This window comes from Herpailurus yagouaroundi, unplaced genomic scaffold (assembly GCF_014898765.1).
Source record: "Herpailurus yagouaroundi ecotype Mexico unplaced genomic scaffold, PumYag 188, whole genome shotgun sequence".
NCBI lineage: Eukaryota > Metazoa > Chordata > Mammalia > Carnivora > Felidae > Herpailurus > Herpailurus yagouaroundi.
The window spans coordinates 11741123-11755890 of NW_024412419.1; the positions used below are offsets into that span (position 1 = coordinate 11741123).

Here is a 14768-nt window from a genome sequence, read left to right on the forward strand (position 1 = left end):
CCCCCCCCCCCCCCCCCCCCCCCCCCCCCCCCCCCCTGGGGGGGCGGTAGAAGGAGAATTCCTAGGACTGAAAATTGAAACGAGCTGAAGTGGCAAGTGAGGGAAAGCTAGCTTCACTGAGTGCTGTTATGTGTAGGCAACAAATCGAAACCACTTTGATTCCAATTTCTACGGTGACTCATTGGGAGTTTGTTATATTTAATTCCAAACTCAGCAGTGTTGTTTTATGCAAAGGAAGATGCTGAAAAGACTCCAACAATGAGACGCCCGGTTGCCAGTGGAAAACTCTATGTACTTAAAACACACAGCTACTGTTTCCAGTTGAAATGCCTCCTGAAGCTATCCCTGTGCCAATAAACACCCACCGAGCCACTACGATGGGTGAGGTCCCGGGGACTCGGAGAGAGATGGGGTCCCTGCCCTACCACAAGGAGAGGGGGCAGCTGTGTGTCACCTACAGTACCACGGAAGAACCGCTCGCGGGGCGTCCACGCTAGAGCAGTGAGACATGGAAGGGACCCGTGTGTGCTCAGAGGCAGAGAAGGCTCCACACAGGAGGCTCTTTTGAGTCAGACTTATCTGCTGAGAGTGGGAAGAAGGAGGCACTTCAAGCGGGGAAATTACATCTGCACAGGCACAGAGATGTGAAAAAGGATGTTAAATGAGAGAAATATAAATTCCGAACAGCTAAAACATAAACTTCAAAAGACCTAGCATCAGGATCGTGCTGGCGGGGTAACGAAGAGCCGGTCAGCTCAGGGAGGGTCGTCTCTGTCACACAAAGGAGTTTAGATTTCACCTGTAGCCACAGCGGAGCTTCCCGCAGCGACCGACTCATTAGACTGCACGCCAGAAACCACTCTGGTGCAAGCAAAAAGCAGGTAAAGCCTAGAATCAGGAGCTTTAAGTGACAGGATGTCACTTTCCACCAGGGCAACCTGGAGCGAGTAACTGGATTTCTCCGAGTCTTATCTTCTGCAAAATGGGCTTGCTCAAAGGATCAAGTGGCAGAATAAATGGGAGAGGTACTTTAAGACAGCCAGTGCCTTCTCAGGGTTAGTCTGATCTTTCTAGCGTCCACTGAAAATTCCCATAGGCCAGACCCTTGCTGCTACTGCCCGCCCCCCCCCCCAACCCGCCACGTACATACGCCTTTTGACACTTTTAGCTGGACAGAGGAGACCCTGCTGGTCACGATGAGGTCTGGTCACAGACTGAATTTCTATCCTTTCCATCTGGGGTCAGGCAACTCTTCAAAGCTTTGAGTTTTATGGAGTAAAATTTCAATACTCTCTCAAATACTTTGTGAAAAACTGCCACAGTATGCAGGATGGGCGCAGGGATGCTTCAGTACCTTCGTCATGCTATTCCCTTTGTTTGGAAGGCTCTTCCCCTCCCATCTTCCTGGCTCTGCCCTCGTCTTTTTGTCCTGTCAAAAGTCACTTTCTGAATTGAGGCCTCTCCTGAGCCTGTTTAAATTGTGCTCTCCACACACAAGCGCACGTGCGTGTTGCTTACTCTTCTTTGCTTTTTGTTTTCATAGCTCTTGCCCCCATTTCACAGAGTATATATTGTATTTACTTATTTTGTTGATGGTGTCCTTTCCTCAATGGAATGTAAGTCCCCAAAGGGCAAGGGTTCTTATGTGTCTTGTGCGCTTGTGTTTCCCCAGGATCTAGAACATGGCCTGGCATAATCACCTGATAAATCCCTGAGCACATGCGCACGCACACTCACACACACACACACACACACACACACACACACACACACACACACTTCAATCATTTCACATGTGCTGAAGAATTATTCATTAATTTTCAATAATCTACCCAGTGAAGATTTATTTACTCCTTTTTATTATCCAGGTCCTGCTCTAAGCATTGGGAAAAACAAATACCACTCAGACACTGGCCTCAAACAGCTCATGATCTAGTGAGATGAAAGATACATAAATGCAAAACGAGAGTGTAAGCACAATGACTGGAGTAAGTACAGGCCACTACAGATGTCCACAGAAGAGCACCAAACACAGCCTGGGAGCACTGCCGAGTGACGGCAGGGGACAGGAACCCAGCCTGGGCGAGGTAACACCTGAAGCAAGTAGCTAAGCAAAGAAACGCTGGGGGAAAACATCATAGCAAAGAACACAGGTTTGAAGACAAGGAAAGAGAACGCACAGGGCATCTGAGAAATTTAAGTGGCTTGGTATGGCTGGGCAAAGGAAGATGGAGTTGGAGAAAGAGGCAGAGGCCAGACCGTGGGGGACATGCAGACCTTGCCCGGACAACAGGAAATCACTGAGGGATTTTAGGCACAAGGCAGGGTGACCAGATCTCCATGTTAGAAACACCACTCTGGCAGATGTTTGGGAAAGAATACAAACCTAACAAAAGCAAAGACAGGGTGGTGTTTGTGAGCCGGTTACAGTGCTCCAGGTGAAGAACCATGGAGCCCGGAGACTGAATTAATTTGAGGACCTGGGGCAGAGAGAAGAAAAACAAGTGGAGAGGTGTTCGACCTCTCCCACTCCCTTTTAACACATCTATCTGGAAGAATTTCAGAACATCTTTGCATCTTGAGGTTAAAAAAAATCATGGGTACTTTCTACCTCTTCAGCTCACCTTTCAGACTACCAACCGACCAAATGCTTTCCACAGAACTGCCACGAAGTCCCTGAAGAATGGGCTGGCCCCTGAGCCGGCCATGTGCGGTCTTAACGCTACCGGAAGAGACACCTGTTTCTGTCTGCAGCAGCCGAGAAGTTAGAAATCATGTGTTGAAGCAAACACGCGGGGCTACGTGGACTTTACTGTTTCTGTTCCCACGTGGCTCTACTGCAGTTTCCTGAAGAGAGGACCCTGAACAGCAGCTGCCTTTTGCTACCGGGCCCAGAGACAGAGGAGGAGCAGGTGTCCCAAGCCACGCCACGGGGTGGATGAAGAGTCTAACAACCAAGAATCAGAGGCCCAGGGCTAGGGCAAGACAAGACAGCTCTGACGGACATCTTCAAAGGAAGGATAGTTTGATAGGAGGACGGTGACGGGAACAAGGCCCAGAGTTGACGGGTGGCGGGGTGACATGAGATGGAAGGAAGAAACAGAAATTGTGGTTAAGGGTAAGAAAAGGGCAAGAATCAAGTCTCACTGTTCTTCTCACTGTGATGCCAGGCTCCAGGTTGTTCACACTGGGCACTTGATAAACACTGGATCTGTGGCAGGATATACAAAATACAAGATCTGGAAATAAAATGTTCATCCTTCTACTCAGTGAAAAGAACTGCTGGGAACACGGAGGAAACCAAGATGGAAGCACTTTTACTTCTAACCCTGAGCTTTCCATGTTCTTCGTCTCTTCCCATGGTTGAGTTGGGGAGATTTTCAATGGGGCTCCTTATGGAGTGACTGCAGGATCTGAAGAAGGAAACAGTGACTGCCAGATATAAAAGTTGGGGTGGACTTGAATGGTTTTCTCCCAACTCCCCTCTCTCACAAACAGTACATGATTTAAGGACTTTCAACTTTCGGCACAAATAATTTTTTATAAAAACAATTTATTATCAGGGAAAAGAGGAACATATGTTGTACTAGAATTCTCCTCCAAGAGGACTACTTTTGGAGGAGGACTACTTCAATTAAGATTTTTTAAGAAACGACACTGAAGACTGGGCCAAAATGTAGCTCTACAGCAAGCTCTTTGGCCCTTACGGGCCCAGAGAGTCTGTGGTGCATCGGTCTGCAGCGCTTTCCTGCAAAGCCCATCCAGTCCCCTGCATGTAACTGTCTTCTCTGCATTTATAGTAAGCGGCCGGTTCATGGCGCTCAGGCAGCCATATTCGTCTTTTCGTCTTAATGCTCAGAGCCCACGGCACGCTTGAGGTACCCAGATGACTGACCTTTCAATGCTCTGTATTCATGGAAAGTGCAGCACAGTGCTAGGCACACAGTGTGATCTTGATACAGAGTACGTACATGGGAACAAGAGAGGGCGATCCCACTCCAGCACTTGGATCCCATGCCAACGGCACCCACTTAGAAATCGCGGTCAAGGAAGTCCTGAGGACACAACTGACTTGTGTTTGTAACAAGGCACAATGCTTTGGGTCAAAGTAAAACTTCACTGCGTTTCAACACGCTTGGTGTTTTGGAGTAAATTACTTGTTGCTTATGTATGTGCCCAACACTAACGAAAGACAGACACCGGCAAATCTGCCGCGCACATTCTCTGACGGCCACCTAACATAACAAAGACAGTGAGTACGCTGTTCCGGAAGGACATTCGCCACGCTTCCACCTATGTGATCACTTCTGTCCCTCAATTTACAGCGCAGTGGTTCAATTTGTTATTTCACACAGAAACATACCTGAGACATAAAAATAAAACAAAGGAAAATTACTAGAGTATGGAATCAAGTCACTGCACAAAGCAATAGCTATAAAAGACAAAACAAAAAAATTATATGTATGTATACACACACACACACACACACACACACACACACACACTCCCCAAAATAAAGTAATATATTAAGTAGCTAAAAAGAAGAAAACGTTCCTTACTTGGCCAACTGTCATCATGATAAAACTATGCCTGAGGACAATACAGGTCTAATAACAGTATGCCCTTGCAAGATTAACGTGTGTTCTAGATGATCCCCCCTCTTTCTCTTTTTAAAGAAAAATGGATGAATGGGAGCCATGAATTTTTGCCACAAAGGGAATGTTTTCATGTCTTTGTAGATTCCTAGAGATGTTTGGGAAGGCTGAGGCAGCTAGAACTTTGATACACACTTGGATTGTAAAAGTACTTCTTTAAAGTGTGCTCTGAGGTCAGGAACAGAAAGAATCCTGCCACGAAATTTGACCTTTTATCTGTACACATAGTGGATTTCAAAGTCCGATTTGCTTATCTACTCTTAAAGTAGTAATTCTCTTAAAAATAGCTCAGTACAAGGGCACCTGGGTGTCTCAGTGGGCTGGGCGTCCCACTTTGGCTCAGGTCATGATCTCACCACTCATGAGTTCGAGCCCAGCATTGGGCTCTGTGCTGACAGCTCAGAGCTGGAGCCTGCTTCTGATTCTGTGTCTCCCTCTCTCTCTGCCCCTCCCCCACTCATTCTCACTGTCTCTCTAAGTATAAATAAACATTAAAAAAATACAGCAGTACAAAAAAAAAAAGTAGATAATTTCCCAAGGCTGATAATTAAAACTGGTATATATACAAGTAAACCTAGAGGGCTTTGATTTTCCAGTGGCATCCGTAATAAGTCTGCGTCCACAAAAGAATGCACACATAACTTGAGGCCACATTTATAAGTTATGTAAAAGTTGTCTGGAGCTTGGTGGCAAGTAGACATAACATATTTCAACATTTCATCGGCACAGTAACTACTCTCGTATTTCTGGCTTAAAAATAAAAAAAAGTACAGCACTGCTCAAAGAACTGCATTGCCTACTGTCCTAAATTAGAGCCATCTTCCTTTCGGGAGGTGAATTAAACACTCAATTCTCCATTTCTCCTCTCCTACTACTTTAACCTTTCCTAAGAAATTGTAAAATAAAATAAATGACAGCAAAGTTGTGGGAAGAATCAGCATTCACAATAACACGAGAAACTACCTCTTCCAGTGCCTGGAAAAGTTATTACATCCAACGCTGGGAATGCATTCTGGATATAAAGCACATCAGTCCCTCCAAAGATAAACATGTGTTTTAACTATTTTAGACAAGTAACTCAGCTCTGCTTGTTAATAAAGTGGAAATGAGGAGGACTCACCCTGTAAAGAGGATGGCACTTGTCCCTGAAACATGGAGCTAGTCGGGCATAGATCTGGAGGCTATAGTAATATGCTGCCAGCTGGAGAGATAAAGCAGAGTGGGCCTGCTTTTCAAAGCACTTGTTAGCATCTAACACCTAGAAAGGAACATGACAGAATGAACTCAGCTGAAAGGAAATTAAGAAAAGCATCATAAGCCATTACATTTCTAGTCATCACTACAGAATTTACGTTCAAAGTCTCCATCACATCAACGCAAGCTCACGCTCAACTGAACAGGACGACGTTAAAATTCAGAAGACACTGTAAAGGCAGATCCTGTGATGGAGAGGCAGATTTTGAAATGAACACTTCAGCTAAAATGGTAGAATTTGCTCTCTGAATACTGACACCACAGTCCTTCCAGCACATAAGAACAATCAGAAGGAAGTGAGACATATCACAATTTATTTGGTGAAAAATCCCCAGGACAGATTTTTTTGTTTGTTCATGAAGTCCCTTCTTGGTAACGGCAAACTCACCTGTGGTAAGGCCAGGAGGTACGCCAGAGCCAAGGTCATGTCACTTGGTAAAGCATCACTTGCCAGCTGCAGCAGAACTGAAGGCAGGGGAAAAAAATGCATGATTTTACTTGAAGATCTATACGACATTCGTGGTTACTACGTGCCATGTTTTCAGTCCTACATGATTTCAACAGATACCTAGCTCGGGAGGACTCTCTGAGACCTTTCACAAAGGTCTATGCATACCATCTAATACAGATCACATGAAACCATGCTATTAAATAGTAACCTTGCCTTAACTCAGACAAACTGTGCTATTCATGACACTTTTAAATAGGAGAAAATTCTGTTAGTGCAGGTACAAAGTCTAAGTGCAAAGAGATCAGTGAGGATGGTTTCTTACAGCTAATCTTTTGGTTATAAAGGCCCAAGCCATGCTATAAAATTATATGTATCAATGACAGCTGACATGGTAACTGAGCATATGAGCAACAAAGAGCAAAGCAACAAGAAAGCTATGTGAGTGCAAATTTAGGCTAAATCTTTTGAGTACTACAATGAATAGGTTTTGTTCCTTCCAAGAACATCCCTCTTCATCACACTCCACAAAAAGCCCTTGCTTTGATTATATAAGATCTTAAGATTCCCAACTATTAACAACTTTTCCACACATTTTTTTTTATATAAGCAACAACTTATCAGTCTCATGGCTTTAATAAAAGAGAGCACACTGCCAACAAAGCCTGTGTTTATGCGTGGTTTGTATTAACACGGGATTCCTTTAGGGTTTTAGCGACAAATACCAGGTAGTCATACGTAATCACAATGTAAATCCTTGATTTTTAAAGGACACAGAATCTCATGATCTGCACTAATGAAGGAGAACTGTTACGTGGATAATCCAAAGTAAATGATATTTGACTTCAGAAATACACCATATAATATTTTTCCAGAAGATTTACCTTCCTAATTGTGTCTCACTTGAACTAAAATTTAAGTCATTTATATAATCTGAGTTTAGCTAACAGTCTGGACAATGAGACACTGGTGGGGCGAGGAACCACCTACAAGTGGATGAAGTGTCAAAAGCTGACTTAGAATTCAGAATCTCCTGTGGATGACTCACGGGAGGGATCTGAGCTTTCTCTGCTGCACCTTACAGAGGCAATATTGGTTCTCTAAATACTCATTTCCTCTGTATTCTCCAAACCTTACGGACCAAATTGGACCACCAGTCAGCCTCAGGACTTCCGAGGAATCGCACTATTTTAGAGAGGTTTTCTACTCAAAAGCTACTCATTTCAAGGCCCATCTGCAAATTCATTCCTTCATTCTGTGGCAATGAGAATCTTCTCTGAACCAGACATTGCCCTAACAATCAGTCTCTGCCCTTTGGGATAAACACACCAGGACAAGAGAAAGTCTCCAAATAAATAATAAAAAATACAATGCAAAGAGCCCAAATCAAATTTTCTACAAATAATTATGAGAGTGAAGAAGAAACAGTACTGGTGAGTGTGTTGTAGAACACTATTAAAACTGAAGGATGAAGGCTTAGCTCTATCTTTGGGACGCCAGAAGATAAAGCAAGAAAAACATGTAAGTTTAATCTGCGAACATTCTGGACAATATGCGGCAAATTTACTTCGTGTCTAGAAATTGCATACTGTACGTACACACACACACACACACACACACACACACGCATAAAACCCCTGGGCTACCATTTTGACTTCTACCTGCCTTATATCTTCTACCATTTGATGCCTGCCTAATAGTCCTTCAGGATCCATGTTTTGGAGGGAAAAAAAAGTCCGATAGTTTCACATACTAGTGATTTTTCCCTTTTAATTTTCTTTCTTACATTATTTCTTATAAAGTGACCTACAATCTCACCTAGTTTTTTCCTCCTCCCATTCTGTTTTCAGATACCTCCTTTCTTTGTGCACAAGGGAAACCAATTTTCAAATAAGCATATCTGAACCCACTCATCAAAAGAGCCCAGTCCCCTCAAAGTTCAGGAGCTTTTATTCAGGTGTGTGGCTGTTTCTCTGGCTATTGAAGGACCGTCCCTCTTAAGAGTTGTGACAGGGGCCGATCTGACGCCTATCTGTCATAATACCAGTTCCATTACTATCTTCCAGTCAGATCTATTTTTTTTTATATCACTGACTTCATCTTTCACTCCATTTAATGTGCATATTTCTGTGTCCCCAAACCAAAGCACCCTCCAGTGAGGAAAATACTCCAGGAGATATTCCAATGAATATGCTACAGACCCTGAAGGAAATTCCAAAACAAAAACAACCCAACAACAAACTAAAACGACAGAAAGGAACAACTGACAACATAATTGAAATAGATGCAGAGTCCTCAGGAAAGATCATTCAAGGGGAAGATCTTCATCTGAACACCCAAATTCCAGTAGGTTTATTTTAAGAAGTTATATTATTACAAAGATACAACTGACAAGATGATCTCTAGCATTTCTTGAACATATAATAACTGAATACAAAGCTTATTACAGCAGGAAAGATAAAAGAAATACTTCATTTCCATTAGCTCGGAGTATGACAAAAATCACCCTCAGAAAAAAGTCTGAAGAATCATCACTGTTACTTTTACCAGTAACAATAGTCACCCTAAAATATAAATGTTTGCTTCAAGTGAATAATATCCACACAGATTTTATTTCATACGCACAAATGTGTTTATCTTTTTTTTTTCTTTTTTTTCTATTTTATGATGCTTTGACATTCTGGGTGTTTGATAATCCTGGAAAGACTGCCCTTCTCAGAGCTACAAATTCCTAAAGATAGCAAACAAATTACTCTGAGCACATCTCTGATATGCAAACCAACCAATTTAGAGCCAATACTCTGAACCACCTTCTCTCCAGTGGCTTTTATATTCCTCCACTCTAACCACCCCAGGGCCAGCCACTGGACAACCAGAGAAAACTACAGCCTGGAGTCTTACAAAATTATTCAAACAATCTATTTTAGGCTCGCTCAAATTTGCCTACAATCCCTCCCCTACTGTTCCCATGGAAAGTACAATAAAGACTTTTGCCCAGGCTTTCCCCTCCCACCTCTGCCTCCTCTGCCTCCGACCCCAGGCTGACCCAAGTGTTCCCCTGTGCTGAGAAGGAAAGCTGGCAAGAAGTGATTTGAAAAAGGCCAGCCAGGTGTCCGAGGCCGGATACTCTCCTTGCATGCTTTTGGCTTCTGTAATCCTGCTTGCCTCTTGCATCAGCCAACTGCCCACATAGCACAACTGATAACGCCTCCCACCCACCCCGTGCAGCCAATAGAAGGTTTCCAATACCCGGAAGCTAGCCAGGCATAAAAGAAGGCCAGCGCCAGGGCTCACGGCTCAGCCTTTGGAGGTGACTCCGCTGGGCCGACCCTGGTGCAAAATAAACAGTCTGCTCTGATTCCCCGAGTACATGTCGCTTGTCTCTTCCTGGGCGTCAAGTATTTGCTGTAACAATGGGGCTCTGGGTGGCCTGTCCTGCCTCCTATGTCTAGGGATCTGCAAGTATAAACTTCCTTCATGACCATCATTTCCACACCTGGGTGTCTTACCATACCTAACATAAAACCAAAATGCCAGGTACATTTTAGAACAACTAAAACAGCATCTATAAACTATAAAAACAGGCAGAATGATACAGTAATTTGGGAACCATCTTCAGAAAGAGAACCCAGACCCACCATTGATTTATTGCATGGCTCTGTGTCCCAGAATCCAGAACACTCTGAACTTTCAGGAAGTTATGCTAGAAATGTATCACCTATGACGTGATACCTTCAGCACGTTCTGAGAGCACCCAGAATCAAAGACATTACATTTCTGCTGTAAAACATTTGAATGCTCACACTAGAGGAGATAAAGCAAAGATTAAATAACCTCATGTCAGTTTAATTCAGGTTTTGATGCCAAACAAGTTATGAGAAGTCCTTTTGGTTTTCGAAGCATTGTGAATTTTAGATCAGAGCCTTCGTTTTCAATGCGTATCATCTCTTTAGCATATAGAAAGCATCTAGAAGTTCCCGCCCCCCAACAAAAAGTATAGACTTGAGGGAACAAATGACTTTCTTCAGTTAGGACACTTTTTGATTCCCCCCCAAAGATGACAGATAACAGGTTCTTCTGTTAAGAACTGCCCGAGCGGTAACAGAGGCAATTACTTCCATTTCATATAAATCATAATAATAATTATTTTTTTAATGTTTATTTATTTTTGACAGAGAGAGAGAGACAGAGCACGAGCGGGGAAGGGGCAGAGGAAGAGGGAGACACAGAATCTGAAGAGGCTCCAGGCTCCAAGCCATCAGCACAGAGCCCGATGCGGGGCTCGAACCCACGAGCTGCAAGATCGTGACCTGAGCCGAAGTCAGACGCTCAACTGACTGAGCCACCCAGGCGCCCCTGAATCATACTTGTTAATGGATTAGCTGCTGCATTTAGGCGTGGAGATGGGCTGCAGCAGGACGACAAGAGCAGACATGCACACACCCGAGTAGCGGGTGCACTTCTGCCATCCCTGCTGTTACTCAGCCTCTTCTCACTGGGCGCCCGACCCTCACTTAGCTGCTCCTCCCAACCTGTCTGTGGAAGAAGCTCGCGGTTTTCCTCAGTCAACAAAAAAGAAAGTCCCTTTCTACCGGTCCTGTGCCAACACATAAGTAAATCACACCGGTCTTGGGAAAAAAGGTTCCTCCCTTGGGAGCTCTCCCTTCTAACCCACTCTGCAGGCCTCGCCATCCTCTCTCAGATCTCGCCGAACCACAAGGCACTGCCACCTGGTCCCTCCTTGGCTTTCAGGGTCACAGGGTTCCCCGCAGCTCTCCTCAAATGACCCTCCTCCGTGTCCACATCACCAGATCGCCTTCTCCTCGACCGCTGACTGTGGGAATTCAGTTAGACTATTTCATCCCTACCTGTCAACTCCACTTCACAGTCTCTTCCCAGGAGAACTCAGCCGTGTTCTTCATTTCAGCTGATACCTCAGTACTTTCCTAATCTTTACCTCTAGAGCCCTGATCCGTTTCCTACGACTTATATTACCGACCGGTTATTGTGACACTGCCACTCAAATATTCCCCCACGTTACTAATTCTCTCCTCGGTATCATTCATATTTCTGAAAAGGGTGCACTACTCTTCCAGTTAGCAAAACACAAAATCCCAGAGTCATCCTAGACTTCACCCTCTCCCCTGCTTCCAACCGTCAGCCACCCAAGCAGGCTGATTCATTTCCCAAGAACTCATTCCCATAGACTTTCTACTTCCACTGCCACACACTCTCCTTTAAAAACTGGAATCTTTCAACTCTACTTGATGCCTTCCAATCCATTCCAATCCATTTTAAAACCGTACTTTCATACTAACTTCCTGTTATTTTTCATCAAGCATCAGTGTAATCGTGTCTCAACAGCCTAAAACACACATATACACAAACGCAATGCAGATATGCAGCTCTTCAATGGTTTCCCATTTCCTGAAGAATGAAAATTAAATTTTATTTGATGTTCAAGGTCTCGATAAATATGGGCCAACCTTAATTTACAGTTTTAACTGGTATTATCCCTGTCCTACACACCAGCTAAATTAGTCTGAATCTCTAATGATTTATATGCAAACTCTCTGCCTGCATTCATGCCATTTCTTTACCCAGCAATAATTATTAGTAGCATAAAACAAAAATACCTATAATTTTTAAAATATCTGCTCCAACAGGCCAGATATGAGAAAGATGCTTTGCATGAATTAGCTCTAATTCTTTTTGCATCACAAAAACCCCCCAAAGGAGACAGTGTTATCTTGCTTTCTACACGGGCTTGGAAAGCTAATGTAAATCACCTACAGTCAGAAAAGTAGCTAATTTGTAAAGACAGTGTTGTGAACAAACTGTCTGTGCTCCCTTGAAATTTATTTGTTGAAACCGCAATCCCTAGTGTGACGGTATTTGGAGATGGGGCCTTGGGATGGTAATTAGGGTTACATGAAGTCACGCCTCTGGGCATTAAAACCTTCTAGGCAGCCTGGAGACTCCAGGACTTCTGCAAAGTGAAAATCAAACCCCACATACAGGAAGCTGCTCAGTCTTTGAATCTGAAGCCACTGAAGAACATTCGACAAAATTATCAGTGAGGATGTGAAGTAGACTGATCCCAAAAGGTCTCACTGGGATTCACCAGGTGTCATGATGACTACAGACTGAGTCGGCGTGATTTTACTGTACCATTAAGGTATATGGGGGGCGGTGGGGGGGGGGGGGGAGCCTGCCTTACATTTAAAAGTGTATATGAATTTAATTTGCAATGCTGGCTCTAAAATCTTGAATATAATGCATTTTCTAAACAAGTTATACAGTCAAAATCAGATGAAATCTATGCATAAGCCTCCAAGCACTAATTCTGTGCAAACTAAGTGCCTCTGGAAAGCACTCTAAGATAAATTTAATTCCAGAACTAAATTCACATAGGAGAGCTGCCCATATTATTGATTTGGAAATCATTAGCCATTAAATCATTCATTTAGCTAAATAAATAATGATCAATTTTCTTCAGCTAGTCTCCATAAAAACCTTTTCATCAACTTTATTAAAAAATTCTGAAAAGCCAGATCATATTGGGAAGTTTAATTTGTATTATGACCTATTTCTGAACCAAAGTTAGAAGTCATATTATCACAATTTCTATTTTGGGTCAGTTAGCCTATATCACTCTTCAAATCTGCTGAGTTTCTGACAAATATTTGATTTTATAAAGTACCCAAAGACACCTACCTCAGATAAAATAGCATTATCAAGGGATGTCAAATGTTGACAGTGCTTATGAACATGCATCATAAGTTGCATCCCCAAATGTAAACTAAAGAGATTATTAAAATCACCTCTACATTTAAAAAAATAATTCATTTTTAATATATACAAGCATTCTGAAATCTTTTTCCCACTCAACTGAATAATATTGGGAAAAAATTTTTAATACTTCAACGGACTTGGATTCTTTCCCTTGGTGGAGTAGTAAAATCTGAGCGTCAGAAAAGACAATTTGATGAAACACCAGGACATGAAAAAAAACCACCTGCAGTCCCACTAAAATCTCACAGACACTACTAAGAACAGCGCACATGCCCCTGGGAAGTTAGAGTCGGATTCGCCAAGAGCGTGGCCTCAATTCCTGTCCCAGCAACTGACGCACACACTGTGCTCACTCTTGTCACCGTGGAGACGCTGATTTCACGTCTGCCATATGGAAAACCTGAGCAGGCCTGTACACCTTAGAAACAGATAGGACACGCAGGGTTTGACCCCCAATGGGAAGAGAACAGACACAGACATAAAAGGTATCGGTGGCATTCTCCGGATTGCCAGGTGAGAGGTTTACAAAGCAAGTGTGTCGGTTTGAAGAACAGACACGTGATGGGTAGGGAGATGCTAGCGTGTTAAGTGAAACTTCCAAAGGGTCTTCACCATGGCTTCCCAAGTGAATTGCCTTAGGAACTCTAAAAATATTTCATGCATGGGCTGCACTTCAGACGTTCTGAAATACAAAGTCTGTAGTGGATCCCAGACATCAGCACTTCTTAAAAATTTTTCCAAGGGGCTCTAATGCAAAATAACTCCCCCTGCTCTTTTGATCTACGTTGCCCTTCTTCATCCTTCAAATCCCAGGTCAAGTATCACCAGCTTGGAAGCCTCTTCAGGCCACCTTTCCACGTGGCTGTCACACGTCTATAATCCCAACACCTCTTGCGTCTGCTCTCATAGCCCTTATCACACACAAATGTGTCTGTCTTGTCTCCTCACCTGGACAGTAAGCCCTTGGAGGACAAGACCAGGTCTTCTGTGACTTTATATTCCAAGTATGTGGACAATGCCAAGCACACAGGTAGCTCAAGGACCACTCCTTCAGTGAGTGAAGGACGTACGGTGAGAAAAGGCACTGGAAGGGGTCCCCTGGTCCATCATTAGGCACGTGTCCCCTGCTCCACACAGCGCCTGAAGAAAGTCTCTCTAACCTGCTTCATGTTTCAAGATCACTTGAATGTCCCATCATTTAGTTACCAAGTGCAGCAGAGATGGTCAAGTACTCTCAAGACCCTATGAAAAGGGGAGGCCTACTAACCCAGAAATCTGCACCTTTTTTCTCAAAAAAAAAAAAAAAAAAAAAAAGAACACAGCTCTGGAAAAGAGCAGAAGCCTTAAATACACTGAGAAATCAGTCTGAGACGGGATGCTTGCTCTAAGAAGGCATCTGCAGGTTGGACAATGTGATGCCACTGTTTTGCCTTTGGGCGAAGCATGCCTTTTGTATGACAGATACTCTCATCAGCACATATATGTATGATGCAAGCTAAGCAAAACACTGTATCAATCCATGTTTCCAAACTTCCCGGTTATGATTTTAGTCCATTATTATACCAATCAATGGGTGATACACTTTGACATCCAACCCACTATTTTCCTAAGGTCTT

At 43.4% G+C, this 14768-nt stretch overlaps 1 protein-coding gene across 4 annotated transcripts in view; it reads right to left on the reverse strand.

Moving 5' to 3' along the window:
• NBAS (NBAS subunit of NRZ tethering complex) overlaps window positions 1-14768 on the reverse strand; it is a 366039-nt gene that overhangs the window by 116547 nt on the left and 234724 nt on the right. For all 4 annotated transcript variants that reach the window (XM_040496113.1, XM_040496112.1, XM_040496111.1 and 1 more), the window contains 2 exons: window positions 6298-6374; window positions 5776-5913 (listed from right to left, as the gene is read on the reverse strand). In XM_040496113.1, the coding sequence (XP_040352047.1) occupies window positions 5776-5913; window positions 6298-6374 (215 nt within the window). The remainder of the gene's footprint in view (window positions 1-5775; window positions 5914-6297; window positions 6375-14768) is intronic.